This window comes from Anomalospiza imberbis, chromosome 3 (genome assembly GCF_031753505.1).
Source record: "Anomalospiza imberbis isolate Cuckoo-Finch-1a 21T00152 chromosome 3, ASM3175350v1, whole genome shotgun sequence".
NCBI classification, from domain to species: Eukaryota; Metazoa; Chordata; class Aves; order Passeriformes; family Viduidae; genus Anomalospiza; species Anomalospiza imberbis.
Window position 1 is genome coordinate 51412319 of NC_089683.1, and position 26849 is coordinate 51439167.

At 40.8% G+C, this 26849-nt stretch overlaps 1 protein-coding gene and 1 long non-coding RNA gene across 2 annotated transcripts; one reads left to right on the plus strand and one right to left on the minus strand.

The window, feature by feature from the left end:
- Nucleotides 1–614: 614 nt before the first annotated feature.
- Nucleotides 615–17539, minus strand: SERINC1 (serine incorporator 1). The gene is made up of 10 exons (XM_068184363.1): nucleotides 17364–17539; nucleotides 11687–11848; nucleotides 10239–10432; nucleotides 7331–7410; nucleotides 7007–7144; nucleotides 5607–5776; nucleotides 5417–5507; nucleotides 3978–4119; nucleotides 3604–3834; nucleotides 615–2146 (listed from the first exon to the last, which is right to left on the minus strand). The coding sequence occupies exons 1-10, from the start codon at nucleotides 17400–17402 to the stop codon at nucleotides 2008–2010; spliced, it is 1386 nt and encodes a 461-aa protein (XP_068040464.1). The 5' UTR covers nucleotides 17403–17539; the 3' UTR covers nucleotides 615–2007.
- LOC137470744 (uncharacterized) lies at nucleotides 15023–20537 on the plus strand. The gene is made up of 2 exons (XR_010997232.1): nucleotides 15023–16757; nucleotides 19572–20537. It is a non-coding gene; the product is annotated as an uncharacterized lncRNA (long non-coding RNA).
- The last annotated feature ends 6312 nt before the right edge of the window (nucleotides 20538–26849 follow it).

Below are 26849 nucleotides of genomic sequence, written 5' to 3' on the forward strand. Positions count from 1 at the left end.
GCTGTGCAAGGTCTGCTGTGCACAGTTCCTGGAAAAGTTTCATTACCTCCAGCCTGATGGGTTTATTAATAAGCCTCCAAGAGAAACTGGGTTTCAGTAATTTCATACACACAACACAAAAAACACATTCCACAATTTCTGGCAGTGGATCGAAGATTTTTTTCCAAAGGAGTAATGTGGCCACTTGTACAAGGAGCTGAATCCATAGATAGAGCAGTCTGCTAATCTTCTGAATTCACCAACTTTTTGTTAAAGGACTCAGGAACTGCTGTAGTAGAAGTGGTGTTCAGGTGTTTTACCCAAACTTAAACAGGTGTTATCCAGTGAGGTGGCAGCAGTTGACCAAGCAGGAATGCAGTTCCAGGTGAAAGACATGTTAGTGTTTGCTGGGACGTGGCTGCCAAGGGCATAGAACTGTCAGAGGACTTCACCCAGGAGATTACATATGACCTCCTGAAAGAGCCAGGGACTCACAGCTGTGCTTTGCAGCACTGTCAGCTCTTCTCAGAACCTGACAGTGCTACAAAGCATTCCCAGAAGAGGGGATGAGAAGGTTACACTAACCCTTGCAAAAAAAACATCTGGCAGCACCACGAGACATCAGAAGTCATGGGACATCTTCATCCAAATTTATTTATTAATAAGGTAACAATATATTCCAAATTATTACAAGCCTTTACTAATCTTTCCATTACTGTCTCAAGTTTGACTTGACATGTCAGACTTTGTGCAGAATTAAAATAAAAGCTTCAGAGAATAGCAACAGGAAGTCACAGTTACAAACACCACAGAAAGGGATGAGCATGACATCTGCTGCAGGCTCCAGGGTCACTCCCAGTCAGGCTGCTCTAGGCTCAAGTTGTAGCAAGTAACGGAAATTACACAGCTTATGTACTTCAGTTATAAAGCAGCAAGCACAAAAGCATTTTAAGATTTTCTAACTGCACAGGAACTATGCCTAGATTTAGACTTTCTAGGCTCAAGTCCATCTCTGGCAATGGACAACAAGCAAAATACCTAATACAGTAAAATATTTCAAGATTCAGAGCCCCAAATATTTTAAGAAACCTTTCAGTTGAAGCCTCAGTAAATGCAAACCTCCTTCAATTATTGTAACTTCACTGCTCCATTTTCTCCACTTTTTTTTTTAATCACAATACTCAATTCCTCTGAAGGGCTTACACAGCTTCCACCACTCGGCTCCTTGCAAACTTCATGACTGTAGCATAGCCAAGAAAGTGGCACACAAAACAGCAATAAATTACAGCACAGCTATGCTACTTAAACTACTTAAAAAAACCACTAATACTATGTAAATGCACATTGTAAACAGGTGCCTTAAAAACATGCTTCTGAGCATTTATACCAGGGTATTTCCCCCCAGAGTGCCTGTCCTCCCGTGTGCAATGGGACACACTGGACTGGCTCCTCTGCAGCTCCAGGTGCAAGTTTCCCCCCTCACAACTGTGCTGAAGGTACTGCTGCCCTCGGCATGGAAAAGGTCAGGCTAGTAGTGTCAAAATGCTGCAAGATCCAGTGAACCCCAAAGTGCTCCACTTTGAGTCTAACAACACTTATTCAAGGCTTATTTTGGAATCAAGGCAACAGGGATCATTAAAGGCAGACCCTTCTTCACTTGCAAAGCCTGACCTAGCACTGTTTAATTACCCTAATGAACACTTGCACTTTTTTTCCTACAACCATTTAATGCAATTGAGGGGGAAAAAACTTCCAAAAGCTCTTGATCTTACATCTTGTGCTCCCAAAGCACTCAAACTAGGAGTAATCCTATGAAAACCATCATTACAGCAATTACCATTGAGCTCAGCTAGAAAAAGTCATTTACTGAAATGACAAGACATGATTCAAGGTAATCATGCAGGATAAAGCAGGGAATACTACCTGGACAGCACACACACATGTATTTACACCTGCACTATTACCCGGAATACTGTTTGTTTCAGGGACATGTGGCGCTAACACAGCCTCTCTCCAGAGCAGCACGGCTCAGTCAAAGTCGCGGTTGGTGAGAACCAGCGGAGCCACCAGAGTCCACACATACAGCACGATGCCAATCCAGCTGGAAGAGATCTTCACCCATACAGATGGCCACTTGCTGGTCATTGTCTCATAAGAAGAATCCGGACTGTGAATCAAGGAAAAGGAAAAGGATCATTTGCAAGTTTTTTTCAATATAACATACTTGTGATTCTAAGCTACCCTTCAACACTGTTTTCACAGATCATTCTCAATTCACGCATCAAAGGACCCTTCTCCCAGGCAGTTCACACCAGTCTGTACATGAACACCACTTTGAAGTAGGTGTCACAGGAGGCGGAAAAAACAACAGCACAAAAAATACTCAGTATGAGAAGCTGCCAAAAAGCAGAAATAATTGCAAGGAATCTTTAACAAATCTGCAGAAAGGCAGTAAATGGATAGCACTTAAGAGATAAAAAGAATGTATTTTGCCTTGCCAAAGGACACAACCTAGAGAAATTAACAATCTTGATGTCATATTGGACCCAAATAGGGCCACAAATCAATTTCACAGCAGGACTATCTATTAAGAGTTATTCCCAAAGGAAGTACCTTTTAGTGTTGCTCTTTTGATACAAATTGTTCTTTGCCAAGTAACTAGAGACCTTAAGTTGCATTTTTTAATTCTAAAGAACATCTGATCTAGCTGTTAGCAACAGTTCACAGACAGGAGGACTATTTTATTGTGAGGATTTTTTTCAAGGATCAGACAACATAATTTCCTTACACCAAGCCTGGTCAGAGAATAGCTGTGCTTGGAAGAGACCACTGAAGGTTCTCTAGTCCAGCTCCACTGTTACAGCGGGGACACCTAAATCCAGCTGCAGATGGTTTTGAAGTACCTCCAAGAATGAAGCTCCACAACTTTCCCTGTGCCAGTGTTCAGTCACCCTAGCAATGGAGAAGTGTTTCTTTATGTTCAGAGGGAACCGCCTGTGTCCCAGTTTGGGACCTTTGCCTCTGGCCATGTCACTGGGCACCACTAAGAAGTCCTGGCTCCATCCTCTTTGCACACCTGTTTCAGGTGTTTATACACAGTGGTGAGACACCCCTTGGGCCTTCTCTTCTCCAAGCTGAACAGTCCCAGCTCTCTCAGTTTCTCCTCATATCACAAATACTCCAGTCCCTTCATCATCTTCGTGGCCCTTCACTGGACTCTCTCCAGTATGTCCATGTCTCTCTCGTACTGGGAAGCATCAGAACTGGAGGAGCTGGGAAGAAACACCTTCCCCTTGACCTGCTGAAATAACATGTCCTTCTTCTAGCTCTCTGTACTAGACATGGGCCTAGTGTTTACTTATTTTTAATTGTTATATAATTTAAGACTTTATCCTGTTCACTTTAGCAGGATGTATTTCAGCAGTTCTGTGAATGACAAGAATCATCCTAGAAAATATGACAGGCACTTGTAAACAAGCTTGGCTACAGTTTTCAGATACACTTCCTTGAGAAGGCCCACTCAAGACCTACATTCCAGAGCATGCAACTTGTGCCTCTTTGTCCAGCAAGAAATGGCCTCTTGTATGCTCATTATCAGCACAACATCTAATCAAATGTAAATACCTGTACCAGTTGGTAAGTGTCATCATGATATACAGTGATGCCAGGAAAAGCATGAAGTGGAAGAAGGAGTAGCTGTAAGTAACTCCATCCCTCTCATTATCTATAGCTCGGTGAACATCATCTCCATCATCAAGGGAGCCATCACTCCTGGGCATTCCATCCTCTATCAGTGTTGACTCATCACTGGTCAGCATCAGCTTGTTAACTTGGCTGTTGTTGGATGTCCGGATGCTGGATAGAACAGAAAAGGACACGGTACAGTTACCCAAATAAATAAATCAAATAATAAATAAATAAATCAAATAAATAAATCCAAGTCAGTATCCAACAATAAAAAGTGATAAAAATTAATGCATTTTTTTAAGGAATCTTACCTTGAATAGAGAACACACAGCAGAAACAAAAGCAGTCCTACAATCCCTTGTGCGTCCCACCACTGCACTACCTGACCTTGGGTTGGAATGGTGGTGCTGTTGTAACCAATGATGCTCAGCAGACTGGGGTTACAGCGCCTGTCTGTGAGGGAAATTGCATTAGAATTTACATAAAACAAGAACAGGACAAATATTTAATAACACATTTCCATGCTGAATGCACAGAAATAGAAAGGAACTTCATGACTGTGACAGTCTTGAAGTAAAATTTGAATTTATTTTTAGCCTACCGAATCTCTCTAGAGCAGGGAAATGACAGTATATGGCATAAAAATCTGTCTCTTCAAACAGATAAAAGGATTCTGAACTTATGTAAGATATGCATCAACTGCTTTACTATTCCATCTGACATAATTAGATGCAACAAAACAGAAATTTCTGCATAAGAAACTTCAGAAATTCTACTGCTACTAAACAAGTTTGACAAATGTATTCTATAGATGGGATACCCGAGTCAGCCCAGAATTGGAAAACAATGCCAGTAAGTCAGTTTTTTATTATGACTGGTTCCCAACCCACAGTATCCACAGGTAACACTGATGTAACAGCTGAAAGTAGTACACAATCTTATTTTCCCATAATCACTGCCTGAATTAGATGACTCATGTATTCCATGACACAGAAGCACAGAAGATTGTCCATAGCTAAGATAAAAGGGTCAGAGACCAAATTAAAACTACTAAAATCAATCTGGTGATTAATTTTAATCATCAGAATTTCTGCACTTATTTATTTTTAGAGGCAATCAACTGTTTCCAGACACAATAAACATTAACAACATTTATTAATACTTGTTATAAATCCTCAGTTTGGAATAATATAATCAGTAGCATCTTGGTCACCTAAGAAACGTGAAACCTGGTAGAGAGATGAAACTCCTAGACTCCTGAGGGGAGTTGCACTGATCTGCAAAATCTAAGCTTTAGAATACTGCAGTTCTGCCAGTAAAGAGCAGAAATTCTTACATGCCATACAAGCAGGGGGAAAAGACATTATTTTAGTATGCTGGTTGCAGAGAGGGCGAAGCTCAGAGATGTGTGGGCAAGGCCAGGTTGCTATTTTATACCTCCTACATCACTGCTGGGAGCATGGCTTTGGGGGGAGAAAAAGGTGAACACACCCTGGAAGAAGTGGCTCTCTGCTTCCCTCTCTTCCTCAAGAGAGCTTGCCTGGACCAGCCACGCAGACCCTGCCCTCCCTCACTGCTGCATATCCCTTCCTATCCCTCAGGAGAGTGGGCTCCTAGCAGCACATGTAGCTAAGCCCTACCACATGCACATTCTATTACCCTGTTCTAAAGCTGCCTTGCAAAAGAGGCGTAAGTACAATTTATTGCTGAACTGGTTACCCAAAAAGCTCTACATTGCTACTACACTTACCCGGCTCATTGGTCATGGCTGACCAAGTCAAATACATTGTGTAAATTGTGATCACCGAAGACTGCAGCAAACCAGATCTTGGCTGTGATTCCTAGAAAAAGGAGTTACAAAACAGGGAAGTTAGGCAATCAAAAGTTGTAGGCACATGTATATTTTGAAAACACAAGAGGCAAAAGAATTGTAATCATACCTGAATCCTTGGCAGAATTGACATTACAGAAGCACCAATGCACAGGAGCATATTAACACTGATGAATGTCTTGTTCTCAGAACAACCTTCTGGATGAGTGTAATAAACATAAAACAAGACAATAGCTACTAGAGACAGCAGATAGTTGACAGCTGTAGCTGAGAGCAGAGCTGTGAAGAAACAAAACCATAGTTAAACTGGTTAATAACAAAGACTACTACGATTGGAATGATACTACGTGATTATCAAGTGTGGGATACAATATACGACGAGAGTTCTGGGCACTGAAACGTAAAAGAAGTTCTCAAATAGCCTGTGAAGTATTAAAAAGAAACAATACATGGGAATCCTGAAGCCATGCTTGATTCTCCAGTGCTCCAACAGCAACCAGGAAGAGCAAGGAGGATAAAGGAACACAGTTATAATGGACACTCCTTGGCTAACAGCTTAAAAAAGAAACTGAAGAAACACTTGTCCAACAAAAGCTAAAACAAAATCTCATTTCCAAATTACATCTTAGTAAAAACACTAAATAGAGAAATGGCCACTGAATGAAGACAAGACATGCTCTTTTGAAACACCTAAATTATCACATCTGAAACACTTTATTAAAATAACATTTCTCCAGTGAGATGACTTTACTCTCCTTCACTACCCTGACCTTTCACTCAGCATATACCTTCAAAGAATGACTAACTGGCAACCAGAAAAAACAATTGTTTGAGATGATTCTACTCAACATGATGCACTAGCAGGTTATTTTCTTTTTAATCAACACTGAAGGGCTAGCAAAACCTGTGGCTGCAAAAAACAACCCAAAAAACCAAAAAACCAAAAAACAAACAAACAAAAAAACCAAAACCAAAACAAAACAAAAACCCTGAAAAGCTGCAATTGCCACTTCTCTGATATCATGATGCACAGAAAGCTCCACCTGAACACGAGGAAGAACTTCTTTACTTTGTGTATGACTGCACCCTGGAATAGATTGCCCAGAGAGGTTTTAGAGTCTCCCTCACTGGAGATAACTCAAGAACCATCTGGACATAATCCTGTGCCATGTGTGCTCCAGGATGACCCTGCCTCAGCTGGGAGGCTGGATCAGATGAGCTGCTGTGGTCCCTTCCAACCACAGCAGTGGTTGTGATTGTGTGAAACTCACACCCTGCTCCCAGGGAATAGATCTTATTACTTGGAGGCTGCTGCACCTCTCCCTGCTTCCCCTTATTTAACTTAACAACAGAAGGACGTCAATGAGCTGAACTACACATCTGAGAAAATGACACTCATGCATGAAGCAGCCCTTTCTGCACTGGTAAAATGAACTATTCAGTAACTCATTTAATGCAATGCACATTATTTTAGACTTAAAACTTGACTGTAGTACAGTCCCTCCTTACCTGCATACCAACATCTTGAGTTTCCTTCCTCCATTTTTTCAACCCAAGATTCATTCCAGGAATGGGCAAAGTCAATAAGCAAGACCAGCTGAATAAGAATAAAGCAGAATGCTCCAGCCATACCTACATAAAACCACACTAGAAGAGAAGTAAAACAAAACCAGTTAAGACCCACAGGTGATTTACCCCCATCGTAGTGTCCCTAAACACAGAGAAGAACTACTGTTACACAGCTACAATTAAAACTGCATGACATCAGCATGCACTTTATTTAAAACTAAGTATGATTGCACAATGATACAGAGGAAGACAATATTCCCTCACCAGTTGTAAATGGTCCCTCTGGTATGAAGAAAGCTCCAACACTAATTGCAAATGCTGTCGCAAATTTAAAGAACCAGAATCTAAAGGGAAATAAAAAAAATAAGGCAACTGTTAAGTCTAGTCTAATTCACACATAAAATACACATCTTTAAGAGCTGGTTTTTTTTTAATTTGCTCATTCTTAACTTGCCTCATTTGAAGCAGGATAAAAAATTTATCTGCCCAAGATTTGTGTTCTCCAAAAAATTATGCTTAAAACTGCGCTAGACTGACACAGAGTTTGACACATTTCCCAGAGGTATCTTCTTGCTTGTGAATTAGAAATTAGGCCAATTGTGAGCTGCTTTTTTTCTTCCTAAGAATGTTTTAAACCAGAGCAGTGAGACTGTTGGATTGTCTGCATATCAGAAAAATGGGTTAAAAAATCCCTTCCTACTTTTAATATCAAAGATCTGACTGTTGCCTACAATGACATAAAATATTATGCTGGAGCTCCCTACCAGTGTTAGTTCACTTCCTACATGAGAGAAATATACAGAAGTCTGGATTCTTCCCACCCAACTTCAGATTCTGTAGGCCTACAGCTGATGAGGATTTATCACAAAAACAAAAGCAAATCATTTATCCTGCACAGAAAAGACACAATCAAGTTCCAAGTCCCGGCTTCAGGGCAGTGTCATTGGAATTTTTCTTCCAGTAAAATATATGCATTCACAGACCATCAAAAGACATCAGATGTTTCCTGTAAGCATACAAGGGAGTATCCTTCACCCAGGGTACACCAACCTCACCCCAAATACTAATTGTATAAATATACCCTGCATAGAGAACTTCAAACTGTTATGCCAACAAAACTGTAAGGAGGTAAAGACTATTTTTTCTGATCCCAGTGACAGGCAGCTCCAAAAATAGGCATGATGCCATCTACATGCACTTCAAAACTGAATGTAACAGCACAAAGATATATACCACACCCCCACAATGTCAAACACTTGTCAATTTTTCAAGTTTTCTATCCCTTCCCATTTCTTCCCATACTTTGAACAAATTTAACCATTCCTGCTGGCTGTTACAATCAAGTGATGGATACCAGAAGAACAAGTTCCAGTTGTGTGGAGAGGAACTATGTGAGATGACAGAAGTGTAGAATACAGAACAAAATGGACTATTTTCCTAGGATATAGAGAAGTGACAAAATCCAGTCTAAAAGTTGAATTAAGTTGTACCATTTACAGTGCAATACAAACCCCACTAAAAGTAGTTTTAGAATCCACTTTTTTTAATCAATGTCATTCTCAATTATAGAAATAGAAATGGGTTCAAGTTTGTATATATTTAATCTCTAATTCTAGACTTTTTAAAGGGATCTTACTACTCTACCCTATTCCACAACTGAAAACAACAGTCATCTGAAATAACACCTAAAGCTGCTGTGCATTCTGTACAAGCCAGCAACTATCTCGTAGATACATTATAATTGAGTTTTTTTCTGTTGTGATCATAAACCTGAGAAGAATAAACCATTCTGACTGCCATTAAAAAAGCAGAGAAGGTGAACATTGGCACTAGATTGTAATACTGGGCTTAACTTGTATGCAAGCATGAAAAAGTACACATAAAAGTAAAAACCTAGTATTCTGAATATTTCAAATCACTGACAAAAAGATTACATCTCAAAATATTACTGAACATACAGACAATTTCAAAAATCAAAAGCCATAAAGCTTTTCATAAAGCTCACTGTAACACATATTGAAGCAACGAGTTATTACAGAAGTGTTGAAAGTAATGTTATTAAATATTTTACCAGCAACAGTTAAATAGCATTATTTTTTCTTTTTATCCTAGTGCTGATGTTAGATTGGCTAAGAAGAGCAAACTGCTATGGGTTGCATAAACAGTACCTAAATTTGTATTGGAGAGCACAACTCCAAATAAGGTTATCAAGAAGATACCAAACACTTAAGAAAAAATTTAGTTAAAAAACATTCCTCATCATGTAAAATCACCACGTGCCTTTTTTTGAAAAAAAAATGAAAAACAACAGTTACATTCTGATACAGAATGTAGCTGAACCACTTTCTTCTTGCTTGCAACAAGCATGTTCTCCTGAACAAAGCAGGGTGGAGGTAAAGGCTGAACTGAGTTACTTTTGCTAACATATCTTAATACTGTACTCTCTTTTTCTTTAAATCAAAAAAATCCATAAGTAAACCAAGCAATATTCTGCTCAGTCTTAATTATTTTCCCCTACAGAAATAATCTGAAGCTTTTTCTTGTTTTATGCTAGACATATTTAATCCTACTATACTGAATATAAAACAAAACTTTTTGGCTTAGCTGTTCATAGCTTTTGTTAAATACAGTCACCTCTAAAAAGCAGTAGTCTAAGCAATCACTGTGACCACCAAGATTAGGCACCATAAATGGTTTTAGGCTTTTTAGCACCATGTTCTCTCATAAATGTTTACATTTCCTTGGTTCAAGGAGCTACATTACACGTAGGCAGAACTTAGATGAAAACTACCACTTGTGTCAATATACAAGCTGAAATTCCACTATATTCTTCCATCTGATAATCCTAACTAAAATGAAATATGAACGAAAATCCACTGGAAAGCTCAGAAACTTGATACATAATTCATTTCTTTTTGCAGAGGGGCAACTGAAAAGATAGCAGAAAGAGAAAATATACATTTTATACATCTATATGGATATATATGTGTAACCACCATAACCTTTAAAGGAAAACTGTTCAGAAAAGAACAAAAGTTCATATAAACTTCAAAGTTAAGAGGAATATAATTCAGATGAGGCTCTTAAATATTTTTATTTCTTGAAAAAATTTCTGTGGAATGAAACAAAAATTAATCACTAACTCATCTCAGCACTCATTTCTGCATCTTACCCATTGTGCACCGCTGCTCTGGGGTCATTGCTGCTCTTCACTTTGATCATCAGCAAGGAGAAGAGAAGGAAGAACATGGCCATGCCAAAGCACACACGGTACACGGCCTTGTAGCCAACCAGGACATCACAGTTCACGTGGCCCTGCACACCAGGAATACTTGTTCCCAACCCTCCATCACAAAATCCAGGAATCTGTGATAAATCCAAGACATATCACTCATCTTTAAAAGACCTCCTGTCAGTAAATGTATTTTAATAAATTTCCAATATACAATTCATTAATATTCTAACATTACGTAACTATTAACACTGTGAGAAAATATGATATTGAAGGACCACATCATTAGCTACAGTCCAACAAGAATATCAAACACATGCAAGGAAAAAAGGTCCAGCAGAGGCACAATAAAATAAAATAAATCTTTCCATAGAATAGTTTGAGTTGGAGACGACCTTTAAATCTCACCTAGACTAACCCCTCTGCCATGGGCAAGGACATCTTCAACTACATCGAGTTGCTCAAGGCCCCATCCCACCTGACCTTGAATGTTTCCATGAATGGGACAGGGATCTTATTACCATTTTTTGTGCGATTAGTAATTTCAAAACTTCTCAAAGAAATGCAGTTTTCCCTTGTTGATCTGAATCAAGAGATAATCAAATATCTGGGAACTGGTAAATTTGACTTGACAGTTACTATCAGGCTTATGACATAGCTAGGAGGTGGCAGCCTGCTTACATCTCTTTAAAACAGCCTTTCCCAAAAAAGTACCATCACCATCAATTAGGTGTATTTGTAATTTCCATATGAAACAGCTGAGAACATTCTCTCCAGTCACTACCAGGACGTGAGCAACATCTTTCAGAAGTCAAATCATACTCCAGAAAGCTGTAATTTTCTTTCCTAGGTGACTAACATGGCTCACACTGAAGCTCTAATGGAGTAACTATACCAACCTACAATACATTTACAGATGAATCATTTGAGGGAAAAAGACATAAAAATCATGCCTAACCAAAGCTACTATCTACTGAAAAAAACTAAACACTGCAAAACAGAACTGAAGTACATGCAACCCAAGCTCAGTGAACCTGTAAGCTCTACTGTAACTCACATTACCACTCCCCAATTTTATAGCGCATCTTCATATAGCTAATAAACTGTAAGATCCTACAAACACTTCCTAATTCCCTGGGTGGAAAACGTGCTACTATGACGCATGAAAAATATTTCACTCAAAAGAGTGCTTTTCATCTATAGAGGGATCTTCCCACAACTTCTTACACTTACAAATAAATTCATGGTGACTGTGAAGCACAGCTGGTAGCAAAACAATATACTTCCAAATTAAATCCACGCTTTTCAAAATGTCAATTACTATTATTTATGACATTTGTCCTACCAAATATGCTAGCAATGCTGATTGCTAGCTGATAAATGCTGACCTTCTTCAGCTGCTCTTCCATGCCTGGTATTAGCATTACACAGGCAACGCTCACGCCAAGAAGCAAAAAGAAGGCATAAATCAGCCGAGTTATGGTGGAATTGTTACCACTGGGGCAGCATCGGCAAAGCAGGCACGGGGCACTTCCACACAAGCATGGTATCTGACAAAAAGAGAAAACATGTATTATTTAAAAAGCTTTGGATTACTAGATTTTAATATTTAATCAGGCTGTGCAGATCATCAGATGTGATAGAAAATGACTCTCCTGTGCATCTCACCACTAAGTCACTGCAACACGTCACAGAGCCACCAAACAACAGCGCTTCCCGATGCGCCGCTGCACAGTGAAATTAGTGCTATGCCAGAAGTAATCACTTAGCCATTCAGAAGAAATAAAGACTGGATTCAGGCTCATTTTTTCTCTTGAATTTCATTTCATTTCAGCTAAATTACATGGAAGGATTCTTTTGTTAGCAACTACATCCTCACTTCCACAGCTGCAGAGAATAAACAAACACACCACAGGAAAAAGATACCAGCACAACTGTCATGTAGGTACATTCTCAGCACCTTGCATAGTTGGGATAAAATTCTCACTGGGGCCATAAATATTTCCAAAACACAAAAAACAGGAGATAGAGCCTAAATATTAGGTTGCAAACTATTTCATATTAGCAGCTAGTCACATATCAAATAATTATGCAAAATTAACTTATGCAATGTAAAAGATACAAACAGTAAGAACAGAGCAAATATGCAATACATATGTTATTGATACCAAATATCAACAGCAAAAGTGCATGGGAATGCTGTACAGTTGTAATACTACAGGGAAAAAAAACCAAAAAGGCCAAAATTTACCTGTATTTAATTCTCACACAGAAAATTGTGGGAAGAAAAAAGGGAGCTATTTCAACAGGAAAGGGTTGGGAAGCAGGGAACAATTCTCTGCCATGTGCTGAGTGACAATTTGGGAAGTAAAAGAAAGGCAAGGTCCCACAAGTAAACATCAGCCAAAGAAGGAAAGGTACAATCAAAATGTGTGATCACTGCCCTTCTCTGAACTACAACAAACCATGCTACCTCTGACATACAAAGGTACAGAAAGAGCAGGGTTAAAACCCAGCTTCTCCCTCAGCACACATGCAGAGACACTTCCACCATGGGACAAAAGCCACAGTGGTCCATCACTGCATGAGAGACACTCGATCAGAAAGGAAAGGAGTAGTTACACGGTCGCATGACCAGGACATGCCAATCACCCAGTATGACAGGCATGTGTCAGACAGAGTTCTCAGCAGTTTACTCATACGACAATCAAAAATGCCAGCAGCCGCTGCTACTGGAAAAGTCCCCAGGGGTTGCCGGGAAAAGCAGACAGACTGCCACAACATTCCTGGCAGCGTCCTGAGAAGCCCTTGGGAAAAGGCTGATTGTATCATTCTTACAGTTTCAACCAGACACACACTGGACCCACAAACTTCATCTTTTAAATAACTTCCCTGTATTGTTTTTGGCACATGTATTCCTTCCAATGAGCCAACAATCTTCACTCCACTATGCCAGAGAATCACCTTTAAATTAGCAAACTTCACCATTACATTTGTCTTGCTAAACCACTGAAACTAAGCAGATTCTCATTGTAAGTATTTCAGGATGTGAAAGTTATTATATTGCCTCTTTTTACCTTCTCCTCCACTCAGTACAGCACAAATAATATGAAGACACTGATTATATAGGAAGTTTCATCTCAATATAATAGAGAAATTATTTAGACTGAGATCAACCAATCCCTGCAACAACCTCCCTAAGGATATGGTGGAGTCTACATCACTGGCAGTGTTCAAGATGCAACGGGACAGGGTACCAGAACAGCCCACTCAGGCCCCCTTTTTCATCAAAGATGGAGTAAGTGGACCTTTGAGGCTGCTCTATGACTGCAAGCAACTACACTAGGGACATCTATGCTTCATAAGCAGGAAATGTATGGCAAATATTATCTCCAAATAAATCTGAATTTTATAGTACTACTGTCTTACACTATTTCCTACACACACAAATAACCTTTCCAGTGAAAAATAACTCAGTGCTCTGTTCAAAAAATTATTTTCTTGAACTAATTCTGTCTGCATTAATATTTCTAAACATACTGTAGAATAAAAGGTTGAGTTTGGCAGAATAGAATATATGATCAGGATCATCTGCTGCAGAAAACGTGGGGACAGGAGCACCTGTTATGAAAATTCACTTCTGTAAGGAATCCCAGCGATACACTGTTTGTTAAATAGCTAATTAATTCAAGCAACTTGCTCCTTGCCTCAGTGGAAGCAGAAGCACAAATGCTTCTACAGACAGGAGAGACTTGCAGTAACTGAAATGAAGATGATTGTCTCCACCTCACTGGGAAAAAATGTGCCTCAAGAGAGGCCATATACCTCAATGGAGTGTCTGAGCACCAACACCAGCTTTTAAAATGTTTTGCCCCTAAACGGCTCATGCACATCCATCTCTGAACAAGAGAAACCTGTTGATACATGACACTATTTATACAAGCTGGCTACTTATACAAGGAATCATGTTACAGTCCAGTTCTCTCTTTCTTTGGCAAAAGAGAATAAAATACATACCATTCCAACAAAATAGTATTATACTATCCGCAAAACTACTTGCTACAGACTTCAAAAATAACAGGGACCAAGGAACATTCAGCCCATGGAATTCAGCTTACCAGCACAGGAGACAAGGTGAGTTTGTGCCACTTTCTTCCTAAATTTAAAGTACACCTCCAACAAAAATTTCAGTAGTACACACAGCAAGACACTACCATGGACATCAAAGCTTAACTCCCCAGTGTGACTCAGCTTAGTCACAGACGCAGACAAAAAGTTACTCCACAAGTACTTTTTCATTTGCTTCCGTAAGGAAGCTTAGACAAAAGTTACTTAGACACAACTGAATAAAATCTATTGATTTCCAGAAACTTTAATTACCTACCAACTCATATCCCTTTACATTTTTGAAGAAAAATAAGCAGCTCAATGGTGTTTGCTAAGGCAAAATAAGAAAAGACAGACACCTATTCTGGGAGAAGCCAGCAGGGCATACAAGTTAATTCATGCCTGCTAAAGGAGTCACTTCATTCCCCAGAGCAGTGGAAATTGCATGAAGAACAGGTAACAAGATGTATACTGAAGGAGAGAGAAAACCCCACAAAATCATGGAAGGACAGATTTTACTGCCCCTCATGCACACAGAACAAGTTTTTATTATTAAACATAATCTTCCTACTGGAGTAATGACTAAATGATTATATATTGAATTAAGTGTCTGCAAAAACACTGAGCCCCTGATGGGCCTAGTCAGGGTTTAGCTACATCATCCCTACTCTTAAGCTTATAGACACTGTATTAATCAAGACCTTTGCTTTGAGAGAGAGAATATTAAAAGAGCAAAACAGCAGCTCAGCAGTTTCAGAGAAGAGAGTAATAGAGGCAAAACACAGCAGAGGGAAAACACTGCTGCCTTATCAACCTAGGCTGTCAGGAGCAGAAGTCTTTTAGAAGTCTTTAAGGCTCTGCTCTTACGGCTTTAGCCTCAGCCCCATCTCTGACAGGCTCCCCTTGCTCCTAAAAATGCTAACCTGAAGCACTGCCTGATCAGCACACGGGAGCGCAGAGCAGTAACACATGGCAGGAACACAGCACAAAAGCCCAGAGGACACAAGCACGGCATGAGGCAAGCAGAGCGGCTCTGCACAGCACAACACGTGGCCCTGCGGAGGAGCAACGCCGACAGCAGCGTCCCCACAGGCACAGCAGCTTTGCCGGCCGTGCCACCCGCACCGCACCTCACCCTCACCGTGTGCTTCCTTCTCAGAGCCACAAAGAGAGTTCCTACTGACACATCCCTAGAGACCAGCGTGGACAGATTCCAGTTCAGAACTGCTGTATAGGTTTTAAGTGCTGATTAGCTGTGGTTTTAAATGTGGAAAGAAAGTTAACCCTTTAAAGCCATCAGGGGAAAGAGAAAAATAATACTAACAAGAACTACCCAGCCTGATTTGTTTGGGCACTTCAAAGGAAGGAACAGGTTTACTACTCACAGTAAATGTGATTTAAGATTATGACCTCATGCTAATCATTTTATCTAACAGGCTGAATTTCTCTGTAGAGAAACAAACAATCAAGAGCAAGTAGACAGGGGCTCTTCAAACACTACAAACACCAACCAGTTGTCAGAAAGGCTGTTTATGAACTTGGAAACATAGTATATATTAACTCAAGCATTTGAATTAAAGCCTATAGTCACAATGTCATGAAGTATTTAACAATAATTAAAAATAATACTGTTAACTATATCCAGTTAGCAATTCAAGCCCAACTGGCTAAATCATTAAGTAGTATTTAGAATGTTAATGAGACCAAAACGAACCCTGAGAGTAACTAGTTAAAATGCTATTATCAGTGTTCTAGTTGATTATTTACAGGCATATCAGCCTGGAAGTTAATTCCAATTCTATGATAATTTCATATAATTTGTACATGAGATTAAGGGATTATGGACCATCTCTCTTAATTAAAGGTCGCTCTGTATTAGAGGAGCCAAAACCCATACATTCAGATAGCAGAAAAATAGCAGCCTGGATAAATATGAGGTTTTGTTATATCATTAGAAGTGTGTGCATTAACGCTTTAATAATAGGTAATTTAATTTAATTGATGCATGGTACGAAAAACTTTTGGCATGAAAAAATCGGATTTTCACAATCCCTCTGACATTCTTACAGCAAACACGTAAAACAAACCACTTGACTGTATCAATACAGACTAGACTTGGAAAGACATATCACTTAGGAACAAAAAAGCAATGCCTCAGTTGAAGACTCTTTACCAACTTCTTTGCTTTCCTGCATCGTGCCAAGAGTCCTATTGCCATTTCAATCTACTGCTTCCCATGAACAGAAATCACCTGACGTGGTGACACATCACCACGGATTACTGTGCCGCGAGGAAAGGATGGCTCGGCGAGACAAAGATGCTACAAAGGGTGGAGCTGCTCGACACAAAGCCGTAAGAAAGAAATTAAATACAAATATCAGAATCAGGGAAACGCGCGGGTTTTGATTTACCCGAAAGAAACGCGGGAGTTCAAAGCATTTGATCAGACTCTTAACTTAGAAATTCGGGGAGAGGTGATTTCAGCGGACACCGTAACACCTCCCGCACAGCAACGCGGATTAAGCGGCGCCCAGCAGCTCGACAGGCCGGCCTGTCTGGGCTAAGCACGAAGCTCCCCACAGCGCCGGCAAAACGGCTCCGACGGATCCCTGGGGATCCCGGGAGCAGCCCGAGAGAGGGACCACGGCGGGACCCGCCCCCTCCAGCGCGGCGGGGAGAGAGCCCTGCCCGGCGGAACGGGGGCCGCGGCCACTCGGGGCGGACAGAGCCCGGCTGGGGCCGGGAAGGGGCCAGACAGGGGCCCAGAGCCTCCCCGTGCCGCAGGAGGAGGAGGGGAGGCAGCGCCACAGCCGCCCTGGGTGACACAGGCGCGGAGGGAGACGGGAGAGGCCCGGGTGGGGGAGGGAAGGAGGGAGGAAGCACCGGCCGCCGGCTCCGAGCCTGCGGCAGGCAGGGAAAAGCAGGGAGGAACCCCCGCGCCGCCCGCGTCCACCTTACCCAGCTCGCCATGGAGCAGAGGCCCAGGACGCTGCCCATGGTCCCAGGTGGGCTCGGGCTCGGGCTCGGGCTCGGGCTCGGGCTCGGGCTCCTCCAAGATGGAAGCGGCGGCCGCGGCTCCCGACGCCGTTGTTTACTGCTCCCAGCGGCGCTTCCGGCCGCTCTGACGGCGCGGGCACGTCACTGCCGGCCTGGCGCAGCCCCGCCGCCTCCTGGCGCACGGGAGCGGGCCGGGGTTTTGTGGAGCCAGGGTGTTCTTGGAGGTCTGGGCTCTGTACGCCTTCAGCCCTAATAATCGGGAAAGGAGATCCAACCAGGGGAACAGCAGCAGCCAGCATCCGTCAGTCAAGGGCATCCGGGAGCTAAAGCTTAAATCATGTTAGTTGTAAGCTGGTAAAGCAGATAGTCAGGGACATTTGGGAGCTAACAAACTTTAAGGATGTAGTAAATCAAGGTGTTGATGCACGTCTATGGATACATTATTAACTTGGCAAAATATTTGATGTCCATGTGTCCTGTAGCTGAACTACGTCCATTATAATATTAAAAGTCACACTCAGGTCACAGAGACCCCTGGCCAGGTGCAGACGCTCGCCCTCTGTGTGCACAGATGTTAGCTGGGGTTAAGTAGACTGTATGGAAATTACTAACTAATCACAGTAGATGAACACAGCCCCAAAAAAGGAAAAGGCCCACAAAAAAAGAAAATAGTCCTGAAAGAAAAAGTAGGGCCTAAAAATCTTTAAAAAACAATCAAGGACCAGAAAATTTAGGTAACACACTTAATAATGTAGACATTGTAATATATATGTATCTATTAAAAAAAAAAAAAATAAGGATACCATCTCAGCTGAAAAATACAACCCTTTCATTTGTAAAAAGTCTTAAGATCCAAAACTTGACACTTAAGAAGGATACATACATACATAAATTGGATTTTTAAATAAAATATTTAGAAGCATACATCATTGTACAAGTTAACATTTTTGTCTCTTACAATTTTCCATTCTTACTAACATGCAGTCATTGCACTACTACATGCTGGGGTCAGATTGGATTTATCTGTGGATGTTGCTAAATCTATCCTTTGTAATTGATTTTAAAGGCAATCCTATTTTCAAAATCAAACATGAAAAGAAAAGGCTAAGAAGGGATTTTTGCAGGCTGAAGGTTTAAGGCTGCAATTATCTAGTGATAAAAACGGGTGGTAATTCATAAGATGGTTATAGCTATTTATTTGAAAGGTAAGTACACAGAATTAGTGGACATTGAAAAATTTTGGAATACTTTTAGTTAGGCCAGTAGATCCAGAACAGTAATTCTTAATGTTCACTTTTGTTTGTGCACTGATTTGAGCCAGTGAAGTGTGCTGTGTTCATCTCCCACATAACACTACCACGGTAGCTAAGAGGTCCTGGAGGCGCAGCCTCAGCGCACAGCTAACATTGCAGCTTGCTTCATGTGATGAATGCATAATCTCCATTCCCTCTCCTTTGTGAAACCCTTAATCTTCTTCAAAGATGAGTTTTCATTAGCTACTGATTTTTTTTTTCGCTTCAGTATTCCCGCAATTTTCAGAGAGTGCTCTTTTTCCTTACAAGAATTTCTGATAGCCATGGCAGCCTATTTCTCTCCATACCAACCTGATCTCTTTTTTTCCCAAATACTAAATCACATAATTTTTCTCTAACTCAGTCATTATATCTACTATCTTATTTGGAGCATCCACTGTGGAAAGATACTGAAGTATTAGGTACACTTCACTGAACCATGTCCTGCTCTTCCTTCACTACCCATCTCTTCTAAGAAATTGTAAAAGAGAAAAAATCTGCTACGGGAATTTCTCTTCTGGAATTTCATTCCATTTTCAAGACATACAGGTGCCTGACAGCATTAAATTATATTGTGAAATACCAGAATACCCTTCTTTTGAAGGGGGGTGGAATTCATCATACCCAGATATATGTCCCAGATAGCTTCCCCAGTGTGATATCTTGCGTCTCCATGACCCTTTTGAGTTTGTATGAATATGACAATCATAGTTGTCCATTATTTGGCTAGCTCTCTGATTATTTCTTTTTAGAAAATAACAGGACTGAAATAGCAGAAATAACTTTTTTTTTTCTTGTTTGTATTAGGGAGCTTCTTACTAAAACCTGCCTTTTTGTCAGCTGTTCATTGGAAAATGATTATTTTTCCAAACTAGAGACCACCTGTCAGTTTCATGATCTGCACAAGCAACCGTGATCAGCTCCTTCAGTGAACACCAGATCTGCAGAGAGCCCAGAGCTGCCTTTTGGAGGATCCCAAACAGGGCTACACAAGGTTTAACCTCCAGCAGAAAAGCCCTGATAACCATTTTGTCTCCTGGGTCCGTGTCCTCAGACCACTGAGAGGAAAGGTGAGCTCGACCGGGCAAGATTCACTACTTACACAGGCTTATGCTTCAGGCGAGGCATCACACACAAAAATAGAACATGTAAAGGAATAAAAATTCAAATAAAACATGGCTATACTGGAGCCTCGCTCATCTTTGTGCTACTCATGCCGAACACATACCAAGCATCAGCGTAACATTTGGAGGAAGCAAAGTGTTCAGCCTTCAAAACTGAAGGAGAAAAGCCAGGACGGCTTTTGTTCCCGCGGCATGGACATGGAGCGACAGCTAAAGATCCTTTCCCCTAGAGGGCAGTGCAACTTAAAGAATTGAAATATCTCCTGGGAGCGTTCAAATGGAAATCGGCAATGTGAAGATGTGTTTTTTATCTCAACAGTGCTAACAGAAAAATACTCTACAGGGGTGTATTTTCTGGAATGAATCTCTGTACACAGTACAATTCTACATTTCACTTACTTTATGTAATTTTTAAGGGAAATCCACAAAACACACCTTTTTTTCCCCGCTTGATCCTCTAACTGGAAAGTAGTATTGAAATAATGTCTGTGACAACAGATTGTAATATCCTGGTTTTGATCTCTATTGTGAGAGAGAAATGGAACACAAAAGAATAAAATTCTTATTTCTGATGGACTGTGCGAGGACTTGTAATAGAGCTATCAGAAATTTAATGGAATTCAGAGGCCATATTATTCAAGGAGTGACCTAGATATAAATCTAATAGATTCAAATAGATAGGAGCATAGAATAAATGTTCCTCTTTATCTCCCTCTTAAGTCTGTGGGTTTTGTCATTTTTTTTCTTCTAGCAACACCTGTTTATTTAGATCAAAATCAATCAATGCAATGGATTTAAACAGTAAAGCATTATCAGGTATGCTTCTAAAATTATGTTTTATCATCTTGAAAAATACATTACTGAGTAGAAATTGATTAACAACATTCTTTTTTTTTTTTTTTGTAAATATGTATGGATTTAATCCTTCTTTAGAAAAGAGTGGATAATCTGAAATTGTCTTATACAGCTACTGTCATGAAGCAAAGAACAAAATATCATCAGATTGTGCAAATTGCTGTCACTCCATTTATAGCGGCAGAAGATTAGATGCAGCTTGGGTCAAGATTGTTATTAACATTCCTGTTAAGCCCCTTCACAATCATTGCAAGTGGGAGAGGAAAACTAATTTCCACTCTGTTACTGTTATTGTGTGCCTGGAATAAATGCACTCCAAGGGTATATTAACAAGACAGTCTCACATCACTACATAATGCTACATTCTTAATTGGAAAAGACAGAAATATTTGTAATAAAATCAGCCCCTTTCAATTTGTATAGAATAGTATGGTTCAGTGTTTCTAAATAATTGGTATTTTGGAGACTGCTGCTAGCATTGTAACAGGGTTTGATGGATGCATTTAAAACCCAGTACTGACAACTTTCAGTCTATTTCCATCTTCCCTACCGGTCCAGCCATGAGAAGCTTTGTGTTTGTATCGCTTATCCTGGGAATAAGTCTAAAGAAACAAGTGGATTCACCAAGGAATGATTTATTACCCTTATTTTTCATCAGCCAGGAAGAATTTAGAATCCCCCTGTATTCTTCAAAATCCCCCTGTCTTGTGTATTGGAAGGTTCATGCAGGTGAGATGCCTGAGAGTACCTGAGGATGCATGGCTGGAATGGCATTAAGCAGGTTCCAGTCTCCAGGGAGACCTCCTCACAGTGGCTGTGCTGCAGGCAGCTTTCAGCACGAGCTTGGAGGGAGGCTGGTCACGAGTGGTGTCCCCCCAGCTCAGTGCTGGGGCCAGTCCTGTTTAATATCTTCATCAACGATATGGATGCGGGGATTGAGCAGTCCCTCACTCCGTTTGCAGGTGACACAGCTGGGTGGGAATCTTGATCTGGTGGAGGGCAGGAGGGCTCTGCAGAGGGATCTGGACAGGCTGGATCGATGGGCCACGTCCAATGGGATGAGGTTCAACAAGAAAAAGTGTTGGGTCCCACACCTGGGTCACAGCCCCACACGGCTCTACAGGCTGGGGAATAGTGGCTGGGAAACTGCCTGGTGGAAAAGGACCTGGGGATGTTGGTTGAAAGTCAGCCGGGCGTGTACCCAGGTGGCCAAGATCTGAAGCCAGTTGATTACTGAAATAAGTTTTTTTTAAACTGTCCATCTATCTGTCCAACCAGCCAGTCAGCCAGCAGAACTGTTGGGGAACATTTATGTACTTAAAGAGAAGATAATATTTTTATTTATTTTCATATATGTGCAGGGATATTAACGGAGCTACACTGATTCACACCAGCTGTTAGTGGTCTGTTTCACCAATGACCTTTATTTCATTCTTAAAGGCAGTGAAGACTTATTACCCTCAGTTATGAGTATAGGCTAAGAATAAAGTTGGCCAGTCAGGAGTGGCAATACAGAGGTTCTGCTCTTCTTAAAAGGTAATAATGAGGAAGTAAAGATGTAGGATTTCAGTATTTGCCCCATAAGAGCATTTAGCTGGAACAAGAAAGCAGGAACTTAGGGATCATTCTGCTGTTAGGACTGATATTTTGGGCACTGTGGCTAATTTTGAAGACATTAATAACATTGGTGGGATCAGATGCGGCTTACCAGCTATTTTGAACAAATTAAAATGTGAACATGTTGAACCACTAGCTATTATTTAATTGGCTGTGGGAGTTGTCCCAGAAAACAGGAAGCAACAAATGTAGTGCCACAAAGGCTCTGGAGGCACCTGCACAGCTTGGCCTCCTGGGAACACATGCTGCAGAAACCTAATAGCATTGTGATTTGGCTTCTGCAGTTACCTAGATTTCTAAAAAAGCCTTACACAAGGTCCTTACTAAGAGCTTTCAAAGCAACTAATCAGTCACAAAATGACAAAAGAGGCTCCCTTTTCGATTCATAGCTACTAGCAAGATCCATCAAGGGCTATTAAGCATAATTGTTCAGCTCCAATCTCTATTCAGAAAATCCTTAAAATGGTAATTGCTGGAGCTAGAATGGCAAAGCGATCACCACCTGCTTGTCCTTCAGCTACGCTCTTTCCTGAAGCATTTGCTATTGGTCTTGTTCAGGGACATAATGCTGGGCAAGAGGATACTTACCCTGACCTAGTGCCTACCTCTTAGCTAAGTGTCTTACTGTGCACTGTTGTAGCAACTATCTGTAGATTTCTTTTTAATGGTAAAAGACCTCTTCCTTTTGTAACTTAATAATTTTAGTTAAAAATAAAGCACTAATTTTCACATAGAATCATAGAAAGGTTGGGGTTGGAAGGGACCTTAAAGATCATCTAGTTTTCCAAGCCCCCTGCCATGGGCAGGGACAACTTCCACTGGACCAGGTTGCTCAAAGCCCCATCCAACCTGGCCTTGAACACTTCCAGGGATGAGGCATCCACAACTTCTCTGGGCAACCTGTTTGGGTGCTTCACCACCTTCTGAGTAAAGAATTTCTTCCTAACATCTAACCTAAAACTGCTGCCTTTCCGTTTAAAACCATTGCCCTTTGTCCTGTCACTATCTGCACATATAAAAAGTCCCTCTCCCTTCTTTCTATAAGCTTCCTTTAAGTACTGAAAGACCTCATTAGGTCTACCTGGTGCCTTCTCTTCTCCAGGCTGAACAAGCCCAGCTGTCTTAGCCTGTCTTTATAGGCGAGGTGCTCCAGCCCTCTGAGAATATTTGTGGGGAGCAGTGGTGAAATCTGTCATTGCTCTTGTTTTTAGAAGATTTTGGAGAAAGGAACATGGTACCTGCAGTTTGCTAAGTTGTACCAAGATCCCTCCTCTGCAGAATCCTGAGAGACCAATCAGGGGCACAAGTTGACCATAATCCTTCAACCAAGAGCTGCACTTGTGTGGGTTGTTTGAGATGATTGCTCCGGCTATCTCAATCTCAGATATTTATCGCGTATTCATCATCCAGGCATTCCTCGGATCACCTTGATGGACATCCATCTCCGGGCTGGCCACGTTCATTTGATTGTAAAATTAAGTTCTCCCTCCTTTGTCCAGGTGGTTTCGACATTGTTTTGCAATCCCCATCAGTGTCTTTTGCATTTTAAAAACTTCTTATAAGAGTATATCTTAACAGTACATAACTATAAGATATACAATTTTATTTGCATGAATTGTCATATACACATATAACATGTAAACTCACTAAAGAGAGAGCAACACTCTTCAAGTCAACATTTGTAAACCCAAGCGTTCTCCCTCACTGCAGCTTCTTTCCCAGCGTGACCATGCATGTGTTGGTGGCAGGTTCAGGTGTAGGAGCAAGCAGTCCTGGCCCTTAAGCAAAGCTGTTAGGTGTAAAGATTTATGTCTGTGTACTAAATGGGCAAATTGCTCTCTCAATCTGTTAAGCTGTCGGTATGATCTCTTGGCAAGCTATAACAGTTTGCTGCTATTTTTTGGAGTGGAACAAATTGCCTGTGTGCAAATATAGCCTAATAGTAAAACACACCATGGGTATACTGATCAAGGCACTCAAGGAAGTAAATCAGAGTTTATTTTCAGAACACTTTGACTTCATATGGAATCAGTTTTTACACAGGAAGAAGAATCAATGTTTTCAGCGATGACTGCCTAAATTAATATGTTAACAATTCCTCTGCAGTCCTGTTAACTTCAGCTGAACTGTCTGTCTCTCTGGACCTCCTGCTAGCAGACCACTCTGGCCAATCATACCTAATTTGGAGTACCTATTTCAAAGAAAAAAAAAAAAAAAACCCTTGAGAGAATGTTTAGAGCAAAAATTCTCTTTCAACAGTTGCTTATTTGTGATGATGGACAACTTACTTATTTTGCAGAAACCAAAGTTAAACCATGAAAGAAAAAAAACTGCACACTGGTCAACAAAAATATATTTCTGCCATTTTTCTTCTCTGGCTTGACAGGTTGGTTTCTGGAACAGTGTTTATTCACTGCTAAATATAAATTTCATAATTCATGGTGTTCTGCACTGGACTAGAGGTATTGGAGCAGTCACTTTGTAGCAATGAGGGAAAAACCATTGGCTAGAGGAAGCATTCAGAAGCATTGGTATTTCTGTGACTGCTTTGGAATATGCTCAGCACTGATTTCCTCTCTGTGCCTGTGGGATTACCCAAACACAGCAAGGTTCTGTTGCACACATCTGGTTCAGTACACTGCATGTGGAAGTTTGTTTTGAGAAACACAGGGCTCCCAGTAATTTTCTTTATTTATTTAATAGAGACTTTCTGCCCGTTCCTCTCTGCACTCTCTTTTGTCTTACCACAAGCAGCCATACTGTTTTCATACCTACCCTGACATGAACCTTCCAAATGCTGAACTAGATTAACTCCTAATTTTGACTCTAGGACTTTAGCCAAGACAGAAATCTAGCCTATCTCCTTGCAGCAAACCTATTTCAGGTGGGCATGTAAGGTCTAGTAAAAAAAACAGTGAGATTTTCTGCCAGCTCTGAGCAGTGAACCAGAGCTTGAGGATAAAAATGTTCTTGCCTACCCACTTGAAATCGAGGTAAGAGCCAGCTCCAAGCTACTCAACAACAGAGGCAGACTTCAATTTCAGTGCTCCAAGAAAAAGAATAAAATAGAATTTGTCTTCTTGCTGGAGTGGTAAAATCTGTGACACCAGTGTGTCAAGTGAGGCAGATGATATAACAGGTTTGAAGGAGGTCAGGTACAGTTTTAGGACAGTGAGGATGGTGAAAGAGGAAGGTCCAAGTGTACTGGTCCAGGTGGTGCTGGATTAGAGGTCACTATCCAGTGTCCATCATCTTGGGTAAATTACAGGCCCAGGGATGCCCTCATCTATCTCTTGCAATATACCAAATAGAACTCAACTCTAAAGCTTTCCCAATGCTTTCTTAAATGATGTGCCGAAGATAAACATCTGGTTCCCCAAGCTCCCCCACCCTACGTGGTCAGTGAGCAGATGGTGGTTCACCCACCGATATTTTTCTTACTGATTTAAAGATGGAGACTTGGGGCAGAGGGCTTTGGGCTATTGGTGACGGGACCCCAAGTTTCAGGAATGGAGATGTTTCAGGAGGCAGACAATCTCTTTCCTGCCTGTATATCCTAATACAGATGATGGAGAATGAAAGTGGAGAGCTGCCTACAAGGGCACGATCAATTGGAGCGAATCATGGAGTGGTTTGAGCTGGAATAGACTTTAAATAACCTCTAGTTCCAACCTCCCTGCCATGGACAGGGATACCTTTCAGTAGATCAGATTGCTCAGAGCTCCATCTAGCCTAGCATTGAACACTTCCGGGGATGGGGATGGGATGAATCTGGACTTGCACATCCAAGCGGGCACAGTGTGGTGTCCAAATATGTGTGATGTAGTTTGGACCTATAAATATGCAGCATATCTTTGCATATAAAACACTAGTGCAAAAGGAATACATTAAACCCATAATGAATATTATCCATTATACCGTGCCTATTAATTGAATTTACAGTGTTATGTTTTTATCCTTGTCAGCTTTGCTATTGACAGATGCTGTCCTGAACCCCAGGTAACATTCCTAGGATTCCATTTAGTAGCAGATATTTTCATATGCAATGGTATAAATGCTGGAACTCATGTTTATACAAGTCTTTATGCCCATTTCCTAAAGAAAGCACAACAGATAGTCAAGCTGGGGAGGCTGGCACCATTTTGTGGATCATTTTGTCATTCTTATGTCAAGACTTGATATGCCACTAGCAGAAAAAGTGGGGCTTTTAAAGATGACTTCAAGAAAGGGAAAAGATGAGGCCTAGAAACTTTCATGCTCCAGGGAATGAAAAAAAGGGAGCAAACTATATATCCATTGTACTCCTACACTGGCACATCTGTGACCATCTCATGGGGATTTTGTGGAAGGCAGTGTTAAGGCAGCAAACACCTCCTCAATTTGCACTGTGTGATCTAGGAGAGAAAGAAAACCTAGATGAAATAAGAATATAACGAATTTGAAGGAGAACTGTCTACAACGAAAATGTGCATTGGAACAACCAAGTCTAAGGTAGTTTCACTTTCAAACTGTTTATATTTGGTAAGATATATTTTCCTTTTTGCTCCTGATATCTGTCA